Below are 23,064 nucleotides of genomic sequence, written 5' to 3'. Positions count from 1 at the left end.
ACGAACTTCACACTTCTCAGTATTAAACTCCATCTGCCATATTTCAGCCCACTCTTCTAAGCAGTCCAAATCCTTTTGCAATCTTTGAAAACCTTCTTCATTATCCACAATTCCACCTATTTTAGTATCATCTGCATATTTTTTATCCACTTTACCACCCCATCATCCAGATCATTAATGTAAATGACAAAAGGCAAGGGACCCTAAGACTCACCGCTTGTTACCAGCTTCCAACCTGACAAAGAGTTATCCACCATGACTCTCTGGCATCTCCCTTCCAGCACTGTTGAATCCATTTGACTATCACAAAATTAATACCTAGCGCTTGAACCTTCCTAACTAACTTTCCATGAGGAACATTATTGAAGTCCATATAGACAACATCTACTACTACTTTCCCTTTATCAACATTCCTAGTCACCTCTTCAAAAAATTCAACAAGATTGGTCAAACATGACCTTCCATGGACAAACACGTGTTGAGTATTCCTGTCTCTCCAGATACTTATATATTATCTCTAAGACGGCTTTCCATTAACTTTCCTACCACAGATGTCAAATTTACAGGCAGATAATGCTAGGCTTGCTCCTCAAACCCTTTATAAACAGAAGCACCACATTAGTAATACCCCAATCCTCCGGCACTATACCCATCTCTAATGACATTTGAAAAATCACTGTCAGAGACTCTGCTCTTTCCTCACTAACTTCTCTCATGGTCTTGAGGAAAATCCCATCGGGACCTGAAGACTTATCCACCTTAATATGCTTCAAAAGCTCCAGGACTTCCTCTTTCTTAATCACTACATTTTCCATAATTAACCTCTTTGCTTCCTTTACCCTGCACAATTCAATATCCTTCTTCTTAGTGAATACGGAAGAAAAGAAATTGTTCAAAATCTCCCCCATCTCATTTGGCTCCACACACAGTTGTCTGTTCTGATTCTCTACGGGACTAATTTTATCCCTCACTCTCCTTTTGCTATTAACATATTTGTAGAAACCTTTTGGATTTATTTTCACCCTGCTTGCTATAGCCACCTCGTACCTTCTTTTAGCTTTTCTTATTTAAGATTCTTTTTAAATTCAATGCATCTCCTTTATTTCTTGTTTCTTATATTTATTGTAGGTCTCCCTCTTTTTTCGAGCCAAGTTTCCAATATCCATTGAAAACCATGGCTCTCTCAAACTTTTGACCCTGCCTTTTAACCTAACAGGAACATAAAGATTTTGTACACTCAAAATCTCACCTTTAAAAGACCTCCATTTTCTCTACTAAATCCTTCCCATAAAACAAATTGTCCCAATCCACTCCTCGTAAATTTTTTCACATCTCCTCAAATCTAGCTTTTCCCCACTCAAAAACCTTAGTCCTAGGCCCTGACCTATTCCTTTCTTGAGTCTAGTTTACAGTAACCGATAAGTAGAAAGAAGAATCTCAGGGCTGTATGAGATGACAATCGAACTTTTGAACTTTTTTGAGAGGTCTATTCAGTGTTCTGATAAGAACATGGAAGAAACAGTTTTTGAATCTGCTAGTATGTTCTTTCAAGCTCATGTATCTTCTGTCTGACAGGAGGAGGAAGAAGAGTGTGTGACTAGGGTGGAACGAGCCTCTGAAAGAGTTGGCTGCTTTCCTGAGGCAATGGGAAATGTAGACTGAGATAATAGAGGAGAAGTTAGTTTGTGCAATGATTTGAGTTGCTTTAACAACTCTCTCCAATTTATTGAGGTCCTGGGCAGTACAGTTCTTCAACCAAGCTGTGATGTATTCAGTCGCAATACTTCCGACAGTCTATGTATAAAAATTGGTAAAAGACTGGTAGACCACAAAAGCCCATTCCTACAGCAAATTAATTTGCCACCACCAACCACAAGTGCATACTGACCAAAATCTGCAAGCTTGAGTTCTCCAACGCAGCTGATGAGCAGGTTCTGTGGTTTGAGGTCTCGGTGCAGGATGTGGCAGCGATGGATATAGGCCAGGCCACGCAACAGTTGGAAGAGAAAGAGCTGAAAGAGAAGGACACCGCTTTGAACCAGGGAAGCAGAGGACCACCAGAGCCGCTGTTCCTCAGTGCTCAGGCTAGCCTGCAGAGTGGCCAAAAAAACTATTCACCTCTGGACCAAGCAGATCTTCACTGACAAGAGCAGATATTACCGGACATGTTTGTAAATAATTTCTGGGAATGAGAACGACCTTGGTATTGCAACAAAAGATGCACAGCTAGAACCACTGTCTCATAGCTACGGTGACCGAGGTTTGATCTTGTCTGTGTGGAGTTTGCATGTTCAGCCCGTGAATATGTGGATTTTCTCTGGTTTCCTCCCACATCCCAAAGATATACAGCAGGAGAAAGCCATTGTAAATTATTCCTGGAGTATAGTAGTTAAAAACCTAGAGTTCAAAATAGTGGCAGAATTTGGGGCAGGGGCGGGGAGTGGAACTGATGAAACATGTGGAGAACAGGAATGGGATTGACATAAATGGAGGCTTGATGGTCAGCTTGTTGCTGTACACAGTGACATTTCCCAATGAATAGTAAGTAATGCAGCTTGATGTAACATAAGAGGCAGATCATGTCCAATCACACAGGAGTGCAAAGGGACCACCATAGACCTGCGAGCTGTAAGGCATTTACAATAACAATTTAAGACAAAATTATTCAAGGGGGTGAACAAAGTGTATGTCTTCATCTCAGAGGGAAGGATGTTGCTCCTCAGAGCCACAAGGAGACTCTATCTGGATGACTACATTCAGTAAGGATAAATCAGTCCTGGGAGAACTGCAACTCAGCATCACCAAGATAGTGGGGGAAAACCAGAAACAAAAGAACTAGAGGTTGACCAGTGTAGCTAGAGAAATGAAGAAACCCACCCTAGACAGACTGACACCAACCCACCCCGACACGGACCTCGCCAACCCACCCCGACACGGACCTCGCCAACCCACCCCGACACGGACCTCGCCAACCCACCCCGACACGGACCTCGCCAACCCACCCCGACACGGACCTCGCCAACCCACCCCGACACGGACCTCGCCAACCCACCCCGACACGGACCTCGCCAACCCACCCCGACACGGACCTCGCCAACCCACCCCGACACGGACCTCGCCAACCCACCCCGACACGGACCTCGCCAACCCACCCCGACACGGACCTCGCCAACCCACCCCGACACGGACCTCGCCAACCCACCCCGACACGGACCTCGCCAACCCACCCCGACACGGACCTCGCCAACCCACCCCGACACGGACCTCGCCAACCCACCCCGACACGGACCTCGCCAACCCACCCCGACACGGACCTCGCCAACCCACCCCGACACGGACCTCGCCAACCCACCCCGACACGGACCTCGCCAACCCACCCCGACACGGTCCTCGCCAACCCACCCCGACACGGTCCTCGCCAACCCACCCCGACACGGTCCTCGCCAACCCACCCCGACACGGTCCTCGCCAACCCACCCCAACACAGACCAGCACCAATCCACCCTGACACAGACCGGCACCAACTCACTCACACACAGACCAGCTCCAACCCACCCCAGATGCCACCTGGCAACAACTGATCCCAGATGATGTTAGAATTATTTACAACCACAGTGAAGCAGAGGCCAGGGCTTCCTGAACCTCTCTTACCTTGACGTTATTTGTGTGCAGTCCCCCTGGATGCTGGGTCATGTATTGGGCAAGGTCTGTTTGCTAAAGATGTAGTATGTCAGGAACCAAAAACAAAACAGACCTCCAAGTTAGATCATCACCACCACCAACTCTAAGCAGCAGTGAACAAATCCTTCATTATCCTGCTAAATACTGGCAAGATTTTATTTAAATAGTTTCCAACAATATACACTCCTCCCATTGACCAACATTCCATATTTTCTCAGTAGAAGGTGATAGTAATTTCAGTATTTTCTCCCTCTGCCTATATTATCAGCATCTGTGCAACAGTTTTGTATAAATTCCGCTAGCACCATTATCTTGACAACTCCAACTCTCTTGCTGTCTTTTCAATAAAATTTGCCCACTCCAAGTCAATGCTGTCTTCACAGTTGTCTTTAATATCACAGTTGCCTCATCATCAAATCACTTTCTTGTGCACTCTGCCATCCTCCTGTCTCATCCTACCAGTGGGCCTGATTGTTCTAAGGTAACCTTGACATAGCTTCTGCTAGATTCCCCATTACAATCCATAATTAATCCCATCCACCAGGGTTCACTGAGGTCATAACAATCCTGGGGTCTTTGTCTTGGGGATATTGAAAGATCCTAATCATTCTCTGGACTGGGAAACCCCCATTCACAGAAATGAGGTCAGCACAAGTTGAAGGACCATATTGTAGGCTTGGCTCAGATTCCTGTGGCATCACTAGGGTTGAGTCAAGCTGAGACTATCCAGGGAAGGGTCTCACATCAAGTCCACCTGAGGGCGGGGCGGGGTCCAAGAAATAGTTGTGGGGCATTTGCATCGAAAAGATGCTGCCATGCAAGACGCCAAGGCTCGATGTAAGTGGAGAGACACCAAGAAGTAACTGAAAGGTTAACACAGACTCAAGGTTACTTTCTTTTCTGCATTATCCCATTGGTAACCTTGAGTCTGTGTTTTAAAATGCCTTTAGAAAGGGGCTAAGTGATCAGGGAGGGATTGAGAACTCGGCCAATGAAAGCTTGGCTGCCAATGGACAGGGCAACAGCAGCAAAGGACAGAAAGGCTGGAAAATTGTGTGTAATGAAAAATTGTGCAAACCAGCAAAGCCACTGTGGCACAGGTACTAGAAAACTCCTGCAAGGGATAGATCTCTTTCACCACCTCCTAGCTTCCACAATGTTGTCACTTAATTCCTTCATTTCTAGAATTCCGTCCCTACAGTTCTCTGCCCCTCAAACTTCTGTACAGCATTCCTTAGAGTTCTTTTCCCAATCTCTTAGCCACCGCTCCTAAAACTCTTCCTCTGGCCTTACATCTAACCTATCTGTTCATTGCTCTCAGAAAGCTCAGGCGACAATTTTATATCACCATATTAATTCAAACTTCTGTTCGCCAAAACATAAAAATTCGGAATCTCCTCATCTCCCTCAATTTTTACATGAGCAGCAGAAGTTGAAATATGAAGCCCAGCATTAGTTACTCACGAGACTGAAATGTTCTTCCTGGTCCTTCTGGCATGAATTCATTTCACTCGTGCTTTTGAATAAACAGCCTGAACTTTGCATTTTTCACTCAATTTGGTTAAATGTTCAGTTCACTTCTTTGGTTCTCATTGGGTTAACTCACCACATATTCAAAGACAAAGGTCAGGTTCTCTTGTGTGTGAATAATGTCGTGCAAGAGCACAATATTGCTATGCTTCAACCCCTTCAGGAGGGATGCTGGAAACAATAGAGAAGTATCTCAGACCAGGCTTTTACAGGAAAAAGTTAAACTTAGAACAAACAGATCAATTTGTTTCCACCCAACTCTCTCAGTAGCCAATCTTCTCACTTTAATGCACTAAACTGCTAGAGAAACTCAGCAGGTCCCGCAGCGTCAATAGGAAGCAAAGATATAAAAAGATGGGGGTGAGGAGGGAAGAAAGGACAGGAGGAGCACAGGCCACAGGCCTCCTCAGATACTTGCCGTGAGACCCCTTCCTCGGTCACACCGGGTGCCCTGGATGCAGCAGGTGATCCTGCAGGTTCACAAATGACGTGTTGGTTCACTTGGATGGATGGTTTGGGATCCCGAATGGTGGTAAAGTCAGAGCTGTGGGTGCAAGTGTTGCATTTTCTGGATCACAAAGGACACCAAGGGGGCAATGAGTTGGCGGGGGCAGTCACAGCGGGAGTGGTCCCTGTGGAAGGCAGAGAGGGGAAAATCAAGTTTTCCTCCAGAAATTGCAGAAGATAATCTGTTAGATGCAGAGTCTGGTGGGGTGATAGATGAAGACAAAGGGAATCCTGTTCTCATTGCATCTGGGGTTGGAAGGGGCCAGGGCAGATGTGCGGGAAAGAGAAGGGTTTTGGGTAATGGCTAAGATGATGACAGTAGTGGAGAAGCCAAGTATTTTGAAGAAGGAGAACATCTCAGATGTTCTGGAAAGGGAAGACCTCATCTTGGGGGCAGAGGCTACAGAGACAGAGGAAATGAAAGAAAGAAATAGAATTCTTTTGGGGGTTAGGGTGTGAAGAGGTGTAGTTGAGGTAACTGTGGGAGATGGTGGGTTTGTAGAAATTGTCTGGAGAAAGTTTCTCTCCTGAGATGGAGAAAGGGGAGAGTGTTGCCAGAGATGGATTAAGAGAAGTTGAGGTCGGGGTGAAAGTTAACAGCAAAGTGAATAAAGTTGACAAGCTCATCATGGGTGCATGAGGCAGCACCAATGAAGTCCAGCTCCCACTGCCTTCCCTCTTTATTCAGCGAGCTACCTTCTCCCCCAATCAATTCTCAGCTTTATTCTCTTTCGCCCTCCCACCCATATCCACCTGGGATGGTTGCCTATTGTTTGGAATTCCTCTCCTGTCCCTTTTCCCTCCTATCCCTACCTTTTTATTCAGCAGCCTGCCTGTTTTTTGTTCATAACTTGACGAAGGTATACACATTTGCTTCCAATGAACTCAGTATGACCTGCTGAGATTCTCCAGCACTTTTGTGTATTAATCTACAATCACAGTGTTCTGCAGACATTTTTTGTTTCATAACCTTCTCATTTACTCCCCAAACAATTCATTTACAGTTCTACTTTCTCACGGACCAATTTAGCAAAGCTACTATGGATTTTAACAGCACAACCCTCCACTGGAGTGACACACAGTACATGACACCAGCCACAATGTATAGGATGCACCCACACTCTATACCTTGAGGCCAATGTGGGATTGGCAACCTCTTCCAATGATGAGATAAGAGGTGCCTGATATGAGGGGGGGTGGTGCAGGTTCATAATTTGTGAAGTAGTGCATTCCACTGCATTCCCACTTACTGAGGGTTGCCGTGTATTCCCGAATCCACCCCCTGACAACGAGGAAGAAGACTCATTCATCACCTCAGAACACACAAAACCAGAGTGGAAATAAATCATCTTCAAAATCAAGGACCGTCTCAGAAGAAGTCAACTTTACACCAGCCCTCATTGCAGTGATTTGTGGCGCACAACTTACCCTCATTTATCTAAGACCCTACGAGAAAGAGTTGAAGTATTGTACAAAACATGCTCTCTCCAGTAGAACAGCTTATCACATAACAGTCCATATATGATAGTTCCCTTGTTGGAAGTAATTTTTAGATATAATAAGTCTGATGCTGTACCCACCCTCACGGATTGCAGTAAAAGGAACTCCTTCTTCTTCCTGCATCTTAATCACTTTCAAGGCCACGAGATTGCCATTTATCCTGTATAGAGCAAAATCATCAACACCATTTCTATTTATTATCATGTTAATACAGGCTCTGATCCCATCTCTTCAATATCCCACAGCGCTTCCCACACACCGAGATGACTGGAATTAGAGAGAATGAGTCAGTTATGAACATTAGAAATATTCAATTAACGAGGCAGTGAGCCACATTTTGGAAACCTGAGGGATATTTATCTGGTCCTGGAAAAACAGATTCCAGTTTTTATAAAAGCTACTTTAACCAGCCAAACAGAAAATGGAAGAGATTTAATATCAAACTCGATCTGAGTTCTGGGAGCTGGAACAAGGGTTAGGGTTAGGGTCCTCTGACTCCAGCTCCTGATCATACCCCCCCCCCCCCCCCCGCTCTTTCTGAAACTTCCTACTCTATATCAAAAGTGCTGATGTGGAGATAACAGAGAGCTTTCAAGTTCTTAGGAATGCACATCACCAAAAATCTGTGCTGGCCTTGCCACATTGATGTTGCAACCAGAAAGTGCACCAGAGACCCTACTGTCTTTGAAGACTGCGGAATGTCGGCATCACCCTGAGGTCTCTGGCTGGCTTTGACGGGTGCACCGTGGAGAGTATCCTGTCTGGATGCATTGCAAGAAACTGCAGTTCAAGCTATCATGGAAGCCTACCTCCTGCCCACCAACCGACCATACCTCACGTTGTCTCCAGAGAGCTGCCAAAATATTAAAAATCTCATTCCAACCCTGGTCATCCTCTCTCCTCCCTCTTCCATCAGGAAAAAGAGGTTCTTAAGAATGCATCTCTCCATATTCAAGGTCAGGTTTTCTCATACACTGCACTATTTAACCATTCCTTTTTCTGGCTATCCATCCCATAGGTCGATGACAGTTCCTTTCAGTCAGTTTGTGGGATTTGATATGTGTGACCGAAGGAGGCTATACAGACTGATCCTTGAAGGGCACTGCTTGCCACATACTTGGCAGGTGAGGCCTGAAGAGGCAATGGGGCAGAAGCTCTGTGGTGATGCCTCATGTGCTTTTCCTCTGTTGCCCCTGAGCTGGTTCTTTTCAGATGGTGTCCTCCAGTGTGAGTGATCTGGAGCCAAATTCTCTCATGTTGATGGGCAATGTCAGCTTTCTTTAAAGCTCCTGTGCAGAACATCTTTGTACCATAGTCGCTGGCCTCACAGGTACCACTGGACAGTTGCCCGTACAAGATGCCCTGGGCAGTCTTCCGTCAGGCATTTGGACAACATGTCCTGCCCAGTTGGGCTGACATCACCAAGGTTGAAACTGTAGGCGTTCCAGCTCGAGAAAGGACCTCTGTATTGGAGACCTTGTATCACCAGGTAATCTTCATCGGAGAACATAGGTGATGCTGCTGTAGTTAGTCATACGGATGTAAGTGACTGATATGGGCACCATATAGCAAGGCTAATATGACAACAGCCCTGTACACCTTGCACTTGGTGGCCAACCTGATGTTCTGTGACCAAGCCCAATCTTTCACCTGACCAAAGGCAAAGCAGGCCTTTCTAGTTCTTGACTCAATCTCTTCATCTAGAGAAGCTGAGGATGTTATTGTGCTGCCCGGGTAGCAGAACTTGTTGGCAGCATTGAGACGAGTGTCATCAATGTGGACAGTTGGTTCTTCATAGCGTGAGCCAGGGGCCAGTTGGTACAAAACTTCCATCTTTTTCAGGCTGATTGTCAATCTATAGCTCTTAGCAGCACTGCAAGTCTTCTAGAGAGTGGGCAACCAGTGCATAGTCCTCAGCAAACTGCAGCTCATGCACTCAAAGTCCTTGACTTTTGTTTTTGCCCTGTCTTGCGAGGTTGAGGAGTCCACCATCAGCCCTCATTTGTAGGAAGACCCCTAACTTCAAGTAAGATATGACATCCTGAAGAACAGCAGCGGAATATAGTCCAAACAGAGTAGGAACCAAATCACAACCACGTTTTACAACATTGCTGATGGGAAATGGGTCTAACAACTCACCACACATATTGATATGGCCTTCTATACCTTTGTGGAACTGACGGATGATGTTGGTTAGGAGTGGGAGGCAACCAAATTTTGGTAAGAGCTTCCACAGGCCATCTCTACCAACAGCGTCAAACGCATTGGTTAGATCAATAAATGTGACATAGAGACTTCTCTGCTGCTCAACACATTTCTCTTGGAGCTGCCTCAGTGAGGAGATCATATCCACTGTACTACGGCCTGTTTGAAAACCACACTGCTTTTCTGGAAGGATGGTGTCTTTGATGTTGGACACCAAATGTTCAAGGATGTTCTTTGCAAGTCATTTTCCTGCAAGACAGAAGAGAGACGCCACGTTAATTATTGCAATCTCTCTTGTCACCCTTGTTCTTGTAGATTGTCTTTGAAGTCTTGTGATAGTTCTGCAGGCATGATATCAGTGTGTTACCACCATACTGGTAGATCTAAGCTGCAAATATCATCAGGCCCTGGTGCTTTGTTGTGTTCTAGCTGTTTAATGAGCTCGTGATGTGTAGGGGAAAGCATCAAGCTCGAACAGTATGGGTCAAAGGTGTACTCTGCCCAGTGCTTCATCAATGATAGTTCCTGGTCTATTCAACAGCTCATACAAGCCTTCTTGCCATCTTTTCATGTGCTCTGATTTGCTCAGGGGTTGTGAGGTCCCTTGCTTTGATGGACCACACACAACCTTGATTGCTTCATAAAAGCTTCTTGAATCACGACAGTCAGCAAAGGCTTGTAACTCCTTGGCCTTGTTCGCCCACCTCTGGTCTTTCATAGCTCTGAGTTGCCTCGACAAAGTTGATTTTGCACTCAAAAAGACACGTGATTTGGTGTCGAGGAAGAGTTTGGTGTGCAACTGCCGTAGCTATTAGAAGGTCTTGCACAGATTGGTTGTTCTCATCAAACCATTCCTGATACTTATGCTGGACTTTCCCCAAGGTGTCCTGGGCAGCGTTGTCGATTGTTTCTTTGAAAGCATTCCAGTGCTCAGTAATATCATCTGGTGAATCCTCAACCAGTCTGCTGAGCACAGTTTCCATGGAAGACTTCAGGGCATCATGGTGTTTCGCTTTGGTGGCGTTCAGCTTTTTGAGAAGTTTGGCAGCAATCAGTCTGTGTGGAGGTTTGATTGATAAGCATAGATCCGACCACTGCATTTGATGATCAGTTGAGCACTCAGCTCCGTGCTCAATTCTGGTGATATGAACGTCAGAGATGTCTTGTTGTTGGATGATGGCATAGTCAATGAGATGCCAGCTTTTAGATCGTGGATGCATCCACATGTATTTGAGCTTGTTTGGCAATCTGAACAGTGTGTTAGTAATGCACATCAAGAGACGCTACTTACAATGCTGTTGTCTTAATTATTTGTCTCCTTGTTATTGTTGCATGTCTTGCTGTATGAGATGAACTACCTGAATAGCACACAAAACAGAGCTTCTTGCTGTATTTTGGTACTGTATACAGAATGTGACAATAAAACAATTCATTATTTTCTACTCCTCTTTCGATTTTGGCTCCCATCACATTTCAAAGAGTGTTCTTTGCTGGTGGACTAGTCTTCACCAGAGAATCAAAACCTTCACAACAAACCTGCTGATCCCTTTGTACACTGTTGAATACGATCCTTCCCCCAGTTTCTCCAGGTTTAGGTAGGACGATGCTGTTCCAAATTGTAGGCCACTTCTCTGGAAAAAATAAACTAATATCATAATTCACTTCGAAGGAAGATTGTAAGTTTGCAACAATGTTGTGACCTAAATATACCCCTAGTGGCTTTAGACCAATTAATATACTTTTGAACTGCAATCACTATAATAAAGTAGGAAAAGGAGCAAACTAATCTGCATAGTACAAGACCCCCATGAAGAGCAATCGATTTGATAGTTTAGTTGAGGGGTATCAGGGAGAAATCAACTTCCTGAAGACTAAATGGGGTTTTTGTTTAACATCTCATCCAACCAAAAGGGCACTTCTGACAGTGCATCATCCCCTCAGTAGTGCACTGGCGTGCAGCCAGGATTACATGCTCATGGAGTCAGACTTGAGTCCACAACCTTCTGATTCAGAGACAAGACTGCAACCCACTGAGCCACGGCTGACACTGTTCCCACTACAGTCAAGGGCTACCTAAATAACATAAATATGGGAAGTGGACCAGATTGTGGGGGGAGGAGATGGTGTTGAAAGCCCACTGGATACCCTTTGTACATGAGGGAAGGAGAGGGGGGGTCATTAGGTTGGCAAAGGAGTGCTCCCTACAGGTTGTGAGAGACAAGGCTGACATACACTTTGGAGGAGGGTCAAACTGGGAAGGGGGCAGTGGCACAGATTGTGCAGCCAGGACTGTCAAAGGGTCTGTTGTACAGAGGTTAGCATTGACGCAGTGTACCCATTGGTGGCCCTGTGTATAGTTCTTGCACCCTATCGGAATGCTGTTGCTACGGTTCCTGTGCCCAGTGGGTTTCCGGGCCTGCAGCGTGTGGTACAGGCGGGGCTCACACACAAACGGACTTCTTGGCGATTCAGAGACCTCAGTCAGCTGCAAAAAGAGAAAACAACATTAGTATTGAGACAGTGCTGAGGTTTTGGCTGAATAATCACCACCCCTGCATTAAAGCTCAAATCCATGGGCCCAGACCCGCTGCTGACTATAGTTCAGGGCACTTGCAACATCGCATAATCTCCAGTGATTGACACAGCATCCTTGGCTTTACGGTTTGGCTCAGGTAGAAGCAGACTCCCTCTGAGTCAGAAAGTTGTGGATTCAGTGCACATCCCAGGGCCAACGTGGACGAGAATATCCCTGAACCCAGAACATTACGGGAGCCTGTTATTAACAACACTGGTTGCACTGTGTAGGTGGGACATGGCATTCAGGTCAGCTATACCATGTCCATGATTGGACTGTGAAGTACAGTAAAATCCCTGTTATTCGGAATTCAAGCAACCAGCAGCCTCAGAGCAACTGGCAAAACCATTGCAGAAAATAAATGGGTCAGAAATGTGCAAGTTTAAAATTGGCGTTCCTCGCAGTCTCAATCAATGGGGAAATTCACTTCTCTGGAATCTCCCAATCCCTATAGGTGCTGGATACCAGGGATCTTACTATATATGCAAATATGTAAGACATAATTTCTGATGTGATTGGCTGGGTGTTTTAACAGTGTGCAATTAGGCAAGTTTAAAGAGGACCTGAGCAAAGCAGTCTCACTTCTTAGAGCTTTGTGTTTATCATCTATTAGTTCACGTTCAAAGATGCAGTGATGGAGGTTGGTTTGTGAGCAGACCAGTACACAAGGCACTGTACAAAAGTTACAGAGAAAGATCAGTAAGTACAGAGAAAAGGCAATAAAATTTTACTATCTTGGGATTCCTTTGGCAGTCTAATAACATCAAGAAAGAAATTATCCTTGAATCTGGTGGTGCATGATCTCATACTCGTGAATCTTCATCCTTATTGAGGTGGTGGTGGTGGGGGGGGGGGGGGGAAAGGAGGAAGTAGATGGAGGTAGCAGTGAACTGGAATTCACTGGTAGTGTGTTGTGCGGATGGCTGGCCCTGCCTCCTGGCTCCGCCCCCATCTGCTCACATATAACCCTGGTTTCCTGCCGAAACCCAGAAACCTTCTGAAGACCACTGTGAGACCCTACACATAGCTATAAGCTAATAAAAGTGTTTGTTCTCCCTCCAGTCATGAGAGCTTTTATTCACGCTACAATTTTATTAGCTTATTCCCCAACGTGGGAAGCACTACTCAAGCCAGGTATGCTGCAGATAGACCCTCTGTCCCCCGAAGTGGCTGAGGAGTTCACATACTGGTTAGATTGCTTCCAGGCCTACTTAATGAGACCAGAGAACTCTTCCACACCAATAAACTCAGGAGGTCCACACTTATTTCGGAGGTAGGAATGAAATGGTATGCAATCATCAGGAACTGACTACAAATGATGCTGCTATCGAGGCATTGAAGGCTAGATACCTGAAGTTGCAGAATGAGGTCCTAGTGAGGCACCGACTCGCTCTACCTCACCAGCAGCCAGGAGAGACCGTCGATGACTACCTGCTAGATCTGTGGATGCTTGCCAGAAAGTGCAGGTACGAAGCAGCTACGGGCCACGTTTGTGAGTAAGAACAGATCCGGGACACTCTAGCCGTGGGGGTCCACTCAAGGTACATGAGGCAGTGACTGCTCGAGTTGGGAAAGAAGGACCTGGCTAGCCACATTGAGCTGGCCAAATTGCTGGAAAAGGCCAAGCTCGAGAACGATGACCTCAAAGTCAGCAAGCCAGATGAACCTTTCCCGCTCCCAATACCCCAGCCCTAACAGCTACCGTTTCCCATGCTAGGAAGTGTTTTTTCCGCGGCAAGAAAGAGCCAGCATCCTCGATCTCGTTGCCTGGAAAAAATCTCAGTGTGTTCCAGCTATAGCAAGAAAGAATATTGGGTGAGGGTTTACTGCGCGAGGGGAAGCCCGGGGAAGTCCGCGGCCTGCACCACTCCCGGATCCGATTCCAGCCCCAAGTCAACTGCCCCGAATTCACCTGAACTTGCTTGTTGTGTGACATGCCAACTAAGGGTGGTGGTGAGGAAATGGCACAAAAAAGCTCGGCAGCCATCTTGCTGCGACCCAAATTCAAACTCGGCACCATCATTGTCAGAGGAGGAAAGAGGGTGGCCATCTTGCCATGCCACGAGGTCAACGCCATCTTTCCCACGCAGGGCAACCCAGGACAGTGGCGGCCACTCGAGTGAGGAGTATGGTATCTCTGGGGTCCTAACCTCGATGGTTCTAGATCAGGACAGACCTCACCAGCTCAGTAACTCCATAGTGACTGTGAAGGTAAACGGACATTCCACTAAATGTCTAATCGACACGAGCTCTACTGAAAGCTTCATAGACTCACGGACTGTGCAATAATACAACCTGAAGATGTATCCTTCCAATTACCGCATATTTCTCGTGTCTCATTCACATTCTACACGTGTTCAAAAGCATTGTATAGTACATCTGTCATTTGAAGGGGGGGCGGCAGAAATTTTGCAAATTTTGTTTGTATATTCTTGATGAACTGTGTGCTCCGGTGTTGTTGGGTCGGGACACCTTTGTCACCTTAAAAGCATGACCTTGGAGTATTCTGGTCCCCTCTCCCCGTAATAGACAATAGGTGCTGGAGTAGGCCAATTGGCTCTTTGAGCCAGCACCACCATTTATCGGATCATGGCTGATCTTTCCTTTTCAATAACCAATCCCAGCCTTCTCCCCATAACCCTCAGCTCCCCTGCCCACAAGAGCCTTATCCAACTCTCTCTTAAATCCATCCAACGAATCTGTCCCCACTACCCTCCATGGCAAAGCACTGCACAGACCCACAACTCTCTGGGTAAAAAAGTTTCTCCTCATTGCTGTATTAAATGGCCTTCCCTGTATTCTTAAACTATGCCCTCTAGTCCTAGTCTCACCCATCATTGGGAACATGTGCTCTGATTTCACCCTGTAGAGCCCTTTTATAATCTTAAATACCTCAATCATATCTCCCCTCATCCTTCTAAACTGCATCGCATATAATTCCAGTCTTTCTAACCTATCCGTGTATGACAATCCTGCCATCCTGGGAACTAACCTTGTAAACCTGCACTGCACTATGTCCTTTCTCAAATATGGGGACTAAAACCGGATGCAATACTCCAGGTGAGGTCTCACCAAGGCCCTGTACAACTGCAGGAGGGCTTCTCTACTCCTATACTCCAAATCCCCTCTTTATGAAAGCCAACATCCTGTTCGCCTTCTTCACCGCTTGCTGAACCTGCATGCTAGTTTTCAATGACCGGTGAACAAGTACGCCCAGATCCCTTTGCATTACCCCACTCCCTAGCTTAACTCCATTTAAATAATATTCTGCTCTCTTGTTTCTGCCTCCAAAATGGACAACCTCACATTTACTCACATTAAACTTCATCTGCCATCTTTCCGCCCACTGCCCTAAACTATCCAAGTCCCCTTGCAATTTCCTAACATCATCCTCGCTCTTTACACTACTACCCAGTTTAGTGCCATCTGCGAATTTGCATATGTAGTTATTTATCCCCTCATCCAAATCATTTACATAAATGATATACAACTGAGGGTCCAACACCGATCCCTACGGGACCCCACTCATCACATCCTGCCATCCAGAAAATGACCTGTTTATCCCAACCCTTTGTTTCCTATTTCTCAACCAATTATCTATCTATGACAGCACCTTACCCCCGATACCATGCTCCTTGATTTTGCAAACTAGCCTCCTGTGTGGGACTTTATCAAAAGCTTTCTGAAAGTCCAAGTACACCACATCCACTGGCTCTCCCGAGTCCACCCTCCTTGTTATGTCCTCGAAAAATTGCAGATTAGTCAAGCAAGATTTTCCTTTAAGGAACCCATGCTGACCAGCACCGATACTATTATTCCTTCCTAAGGGTTCTGCTATTTCTCCTTTAATGATGGATTCCAATATCTTCCCCACCACCGACATTGGAACAGAGGGCCCCTAAAATCAGAACCCGCATGCAGCCTCTCCACACTGGATATCGACTCCCCTCCTCTCTTCCCGATTCTGTCCCCAGACTGCAAGCCCATTGCTACTATGAGCAGGAGGTACAGGGCAGCAGACAGAGAGTTTATAAAGTCAGATCTCAATGTCTGCTGGATTAAGGTATCATCAAACCTAGCACCAGCCCATGGAGAGCACAAGTGGTAGTGGTAAAGAGGGAAAACAAGTCCAGGCTAGTTATTGAGTATAGCCAAACTATTAATTGGTACTCACTCCTGGATGCATACCCACCCCCCCCCCCCCCCACTGTATTTCGGACATGGTGAATGATATCGCACAGTATCGGGTCTGTTCTATCATCAACCTGAAAGCTGCCCATCACTAGCTGCCAATCCATTCTGATGACTGTCCATATATGGCATTTGAGGTTAACGGTCATCTCTATCAATTCTGGAGGTATTACTAATGGGGTTTCTATCTTCCAGTGGCAGATGGACAGAATAGTGGATGAGTATGGATTGAAGGCTACCTTTCCCTACTCGATAATGTCATCATCTGTAGCCACACCTTGGAAGACCATGACGCAAACCTCCAGAGTTTTCTCCATGCAACGAAAGCCCTGAACCTCACTTATAACTCTGACAAGTACGTGTTCAGGACTAATCATCTGGCTATCCTTGACTACGTGGTGGAGAATGACATCATTGGCCCTGATCCCAATAGGATGCGCCCCCTGTTGGAGCTCCCCATCCCCAGGACCACAAAGGCTTTGAGGAGATGCCTGGGGCTTTTCACATATTACGTCCAGTGGATCTCTCAATACCCTGATAAGGTTCACGCTCTCTTGAAAGCCACCAATTTCCCCCTCTCGGCTGAAGCCCAAATGGCTTTTAACTACCTCCAGAAACACATTGCGAAAGCCACCATGCACACGGTGGATGAGAATGTACCTTTCCAAGTGAAAAGTGATACTTCAGACATAGCCCTGGCCATTACCCTCAACCAGGCGGGCAGGCAGGTTGCATTTTTTTCCCCCTCGGACATTACAAGGCCACATCCTCTGGAACCCATCTATGGAAAAGGAAGCTCAAGCCATTGTAGAAGCCGTAAGGCACGGGAGACATTACCTGGCTGGTAGAAGATTTACGCTCCTCGCTACCAGCACTCGGTCACATTCATGTTTGATAATGTCAAGAGGGGAAAAATCAAGAATGACCAGATTGCTAGGTGGAGGGTTGAACTCTCCACTTACAATTATGACATTGCCTATTGGCCAGCAGCTCTTAATGACCTTCTAGATGCCTTATCCAGAGGAAGCTGTGTCTCTGCACACACCAGCCAACTATGGTCTCTGCATAATGAGCTCTGCCATCCAAGGGTCACCAGCATGGCTCATTTTGTCAAGGTGCGCAATCAGCTCTACTCCATGGAAGATGTCAGGGAAATGACCAAGTCTTGCCAGGTCTGCGCGGAGTGCAAGCCACACTTCTATCACCCTGCAAAGGCGCACCTGATCAAGTCATCAGGCCCTTTGAATGGCTCTGCATTGATTTTAAGGGACCTCTCCCCTCCATGAACAGGAACACCTTCTTCCTCTCTGTCATTAACGAGTACTCCCATTTCCCGTTCACCATTCCATGCCCAGACACATCCACCTCACCAGTTATGAGGGCCCTAGACTCCATTTTCACTCTGTTCCGGTATCCCAGCTATAAACATAGAGACCGGGCCTCGTCCTTTATGAGTGATGAGCTGTGTCAGTACCTGCTGGTGAGGGGCATCGTGTCCAGCAGGACTACTAGCTACAACCCCCAGGGGAATGGGCAGGATGAAGAGGAGAATGCCACAGTCTGGAAACCTGTCAAACTGGCCCTGAAGTCAAAAGGCCTTCCAGACTCACACTGGCAGGAAGTCCTCCCTATGGCACTCTATTCCATCTGGTCGCTACTATGTACCATGACCGACGCTACTCCTCATGAGTTCCTATTCACTTTCGAAAGAAGTTCGGCATCGGGAACTACACTCCCAACCTGGCTCACCACTCCTGGTCCAGTCCTTCTCAGGAAGCACGTGAGGAGAATCAAGACCGACCCCCTGGTGGAAAGGGTGAAACTGCTCCATGCCAATCCCATGTACACCTATGTGAAGTACCCAGATGGCAGGGAGAACACAGTCTCCATCAGAGACCTGGCACCCACCGTAACAGAGGGTCTGTTGCCTCAGGTGCCTTGCAAGCCACAGAGTTCATTCCCACCATCCCCAGTCAGGGCCTCGGGGATCCGGTTCAGGTGGAAAGTGCATCCCTCTCCATCATCAAGCCGCAGACCCAGCCCGCCTCTTCTCTCTTACAAGGGGACCAGGAGACCCAAGGAGACTAAGGCGCAGTGAACTGGGATGATGGCTGGCCCGGCCTCCCAGATCCGCCCCCATCTGCCCACATATAACCCTGGTTTCCTGCCTAAACCCAGAACCAATCTGAAGACTACTGTGAGACCCTACCTTTAGTTATAAGCTAATAAAAGCATTTGTTCTCTCTCCAGTCATGAGAGTTTTTATTCACGGTACAGAGGATGAAGAGAATGTGGCCGGAGTCTGCTTTTCCAAGGGTGCAGCAATATTAGATGGACCCGATTGAGGGGATTGGGGTAGGTATGTGGAATGGTCTGAGCCACATTCAGAACCTTCTGCAGTTTCTTTCAGTCTTTACTTAACTGAGCAAAGACCCTATAAAGTACGGTCACCAGCGACCCGAAGGATGAAAGAAGATTTCAATTAGTGAAAGTTAAAGATTTCACTTTTGCTTGTGAGTAATCTCTACAATTTAAATTTTAGAGCAACTGGACTAGAATACAGGGAATACAAAGCTAGCTTTCTGGATTATCGAGTTAAGCCTTGCAGTGGTACAGTGGAAGTGGCGCAAGATGGCAGTGCAGACACAATAAGGCTCACTAAAAGGGGCCTTGAAGTACACACGAGCCTGTTGAACTTTTGCAGAATGGATGGAATTAATGTATCACAGAAACTGAAGGTAAAAGAATTGTGATACCTATTCAAAATGAAACCCATATGAGGACACAAAAAGGAATCGATCTATAAAATAATGATTAGCTCTGATGTTTGGGCCGAGCTGTAGACCTCCTGGTGTCATGTGATCCAATAGAGGTTTTATTTCTTAAGGTAATGGAGAAGTTTCCCAGTCACTGTTAATGAAGCAGACCTCTCAGAGATCATGACAAACAACAAACTGGGAACCGGTCGCCAAAGGTCAGGCAAGATTAGCAGTGATCATTTAGATGTGTTAAAGAATTTGGAATCAATTTTGGCACTTTCCTGAACCAGGCACTGCATGACAAGATTTAAATGGCCAGAATCAGCTTCTACCTTGCTGTAAATAAATTTTAAAATTTAAAATGTTTTTAAAAATTAAAAATTTTGTTAAGTTTAACAGACAAGTAATTTTAATTTAAGTTATTGAAGACACAAACAAGGTTTAACAAATGGGAGAGTGGGGCTGATACATTTGGACTGAGGGCCATCAAAGATTGGATAGGATAAATAATCTCCTTCTGCACCGTGAAGAAATAAATATACAAACATTTAAGCAAGCAGATAAAACAGCCACAATGATGAAACAGCTTCTAAATATCCCAAAGAATATCCCATAATCTCAGTGTCCGTGAGCTACATGGATGTAGAGCAGTGACAACAATGGGAGCTCCAACATGAATATACGGCATGAACTGCTCGATCTAATCACAAGTATGCCTGGTTATAGCAGCAAAACACTAACTGTAAGGCTGGACCCAAGATAGCTCGTCAGAGTAACATTAGTCAGGTGAGCAAGGGAAATACAATGTCACCAGCTTCACATCAGCACAGTGAAGCTGGAGAGCAGCCTGAAGGTTGGTTTAAATATGCACACCTCACTGCAGACAAAGAAAAGATAGCGATTTTAACATCTAATTGAATAAATTACCTGAAAATAGAAATCAACACTAATAGTGTACAGATGCTGATGACTCGATGGCAGCAAGAGACACTTATAACACTGAGGCCTGGCAAGGTAAAAGACTCCAAAATGTCTCTATTGGTTGTGATATGTAGCTTCTTATATGGTCAAAAAGAAAGTTGATACAAGTATGTTAGGGGCAGTTAGAAAAAACACATAAATGCTGGATGAAAGTTGCCTTGCAGAATCAAAGGGTGAATTATAATATGAGTGCTTCCCAAACATATTTAGATAACCCACTCAAGCAATATGCAAATCCGTTCAAAGATTTGTGGACAAGCATTAGGGAACACAGAGGCCATATAGATCTTAAGCTAAATGTCATGTTGGTTTATTGCTCCAAAGAATCACATGGAGGAGTGGGTGAACAAAAGCAAATGTATTGGTGAAAACTACACAGAGCATGTGGGGAACACCCATTATTGTGGTACCTGCAGCAGACCAAACTATATGGATAAGTGTGCTGAAATGGTGAGTGTCAAAGGGTTAGACCTTTCACGCAACTGCACAGACAACCCTATTTAACAATCAAAATCTTTCTCCGCAGCAGCGTCATGGTGTGGAATTGTCACTCAAAATATTTCAATCCTCCATAGACTATTGTGTGTTTAACACTGCCCATGCAACCATTTGATCTCAAACTGTCACAAAGCAAAACCTCTGGATACTTAAAATGGTCCACAATTTAGTAACCTGAAAATTTGAGATTCTGTTCCTTCTTAGCTCCACTTGAATATTATGCCAGGTGTGCACTTGACCTCACAGCAGTGCTGACATTCCTACAAGAGAATTGAACTATAACATGGAGAGAGAAACAACAGAAGGGGCATATACTCTGCAAACAAGTCTCAGCAGCAAGTCCTCATTGGGAAATCCCCTATCCAGTTGAGATTGCATGTGGATACCTCAGGTTGTAGTTTTGCACCCTACACTAACAACATGAGGAGAGCTATGCCCAGAACTAGAGGAAACACATTCATGTTTCAGATCACATGATCCTTTTTTTTTGGTGGGGAGACCATTCAGGTTAGTCACTGACCATAAACTTTCAATGGCATTTTTACACTCAATTGCCATATCAGTCACCTCAAAATGTATTCAGGTGAATGTTTTCTCTCAGCCAATGCAATACTGAATTTAGGAAATGCAATGCAGAACTTGTGAACTTAGTTTACAGGTGATTTTCTTGTAAGTCATGGCATGAGAAGGACCCACCACATGAGTATATTTTGTCTGATCTGCACACATGTTTAAAAGAGATAATAATGCTGTTTGATCACAGTTATCATGAGCTGTCCACAAATGAGGGCTGCATTAAATGTGGCCAAAGTGGTTTTACTTAATGAACGACAAAGCAACAAAATAGAGAACTACACTCACACCACATTGGACAAATATTTGAAAGGGTTATTCAGCAAGTGTATGGTTGCCGAAACTGTGTCTCACAGGCTTCACAAGCACCGCTCCAACTGAACCCCAGGCTGTTCCAGTGTGTCCACATTGACTATAGCAAGATAGTGATGGTCTGATTTCTGCTAGTGGTAGACAGCCAATCAAAATGGTTTGTAGTAAAGCATGCTGGGTCATGCTGCAATACACAACTCAAATTCCATCTCATGGAATTGATCTTTCCAAATGAACAGTCAGCAAAACTAAATAAGAATTAACATCATTATCATCCTCAAATAGACAGTTGAAATGAGGCTGAAGAAGCAAGCTGCAAACAACACATAGATATTATTTGGTATTATTATTATTTGACTCCACAGTTTTCTTTTGTGATCAGAATGAAGCCTCAGTTCACTCCAGAGGACACTCATGCTGACACCCATGCATGCAAGATGTCGTCAGAGTCTGATTCAGCCAAATCCAGAAGGTGGAGGAAAGCCAGTAGAAACGGAACAAACATTAAGACACACACTTTAAAGGGAAGGAGTTATTTTTCAGTTTGAATTTACCCCAGAAATGAGTCCTACAATGGATTAAAGAGCTGACAGAAAAGAGTCAAGATGTGAGACCTTCTCAATGAATCCAGGGGTGCATTTTATAACAGCAACATCTGCTGAGGCTCCAAGATTAGCACAAACAATATTGATTTTCATAAAAGTTGAAGAGAATTCAAGTTATAGGAAACTTTTAAACTTGATTCACTTTCCTTTTGTTTATTACAGAGCAGTGCAGTTGTGCAACTAAGTGTGATTTCACTTATGGTGTCCATGATGACATGCTTATAATTGTGCATTTGTATGTCATGTAAGAAGAAACTCAAATGAAACAGGTAGCACCTTTTAGAGTTTTTCATGTTTCCCAGCTATTAGACTGCACGATCCACATGAAACTGGATGAAGAACCAACAAGGTACTGATACTAAACACCATTACCATGCAATTAACTCAATTAGTTCACACCCAGACCCCTTTTTTTGGAAAAAAAATATTCCTGCTATGTAATCACGATTTATGAAATTTGTTCCCAGAAGATATGAACATCCAAACCCATGCTGGAAAAATTAATCACTGATGGGAAAACAACCAAACACAGTATCAAACCACAAATCTAATCTGAATGCAGTCATAGGTTTAAATTGAAAATTTAAACCCACTATTTTTAATGGGTTTTTTTTAAAGAGATACAGTGCAGTAACAGACCCTTACTGCCCACAAACTCGTGCAGCCTAAATACACCAACTAATCTACAAACCCCATATGTTTTTGGAGGGTGGAAGGAAACCAGAGCTCCAAAGGAAACCCATGAAGACACGGGGAGAACGTGCAAACTCCTTACAGATGGACAGCGCCGGATTCGAACATGAGTCGCTGCTGCTGTTACAGCATTGCACTAACTGCTAGGCTAACCATCCCTTATTCCTTTTCCTCCCACTTTTGTCTCAATTTCACCTCATTTTCACTTTATTCATGACTGGTGAAAGTCCATTGTTTGTCTGGTTACCTGAAAGGAAGCCCTTCTTGCATCCTGGAGGCTCTCCAGCCTGGACTCTGGTCTTGGACAGCAACAAATTCCTACCCACTTGGACATTGCCATTCACAGGGAAGGACCTCTGCTGCTTGACTTCAAACCATCACTGCTTGAGTCAGTCACAAGGCCCAGTCCTGTGACCTGGTACAACAGCCTCTTTCATAGAAGAAGGCTAGCAAC

At 45.2% G+C, this 23,064-nt stretch overlaps 1 protein-coding gene across 8 annotated transcripts in view; it reads right to left on the bottom strand.

Moving 5' to 3' along the window:
* cdk15 (cyclin-dependent kinase 15) overlaps positions 1–23,064 on the bottom strand; it is a 94,876-nt gene that overhangs the window by 44,132 nt on the left and 27,680 nt on the right. For 5 of the 8 annotated variants that reach the window (XM_069934364.1, XM_069934365.1, XM_069934366.1 and 2 more), the window contains exons 3-8: positions 11,759–11,908; positions 10,960–11,054; positions 7,299–7,378; positions 5,288–5,382; positions 3,652–3,714; positions 1,889–2,012 (exon numbers count right to left, since the gene is read on the bottom strand). In XM_069934364.1, coding sequence (XP_069790465.1) covers positions 1,889–2,012; positions 3,652–3,714; positions 5,288–5,382; positions 7,299–7,378; positions 10,960–11,054; positions 11,759–11,908 — 607 coding nt within the window. Of the gene's footprint in view, positions 1–1,888; positions 2,013–3,651; positions 3,715–5,287; positions 5,383–7,298; positions 7,379–10,959; positions 11,055–11,758; positions 11,909–23,064 lie in introns of those variants that run through there. The other 3 variants (XM_069934369.1, XM_069934367.1, XM_069934370.1) reach the window with 2 other exon arrangements.

Source organism: Narcine bancroftii, chromosome 4 (genome assembly GCF_036971445.1).
Source record: "Narcine bancroftii isolate sNarBan1 chromosome 4, sNarBan1.hap1, whole genome shotgun sequence".
In the NCBI taxonomy this organism is placed as follows: domain Eukaryota; kingdom Metazoa; phylum Chordata; class Chondrichthyes; order Torpediniformes; family Narcinidae; genus Narcine; species Narcine bancroftii.
Note: the sequence above shows the minus strand (reverse complement) of the source record. Positions and strands in the feature narration are given on the sequence as shown.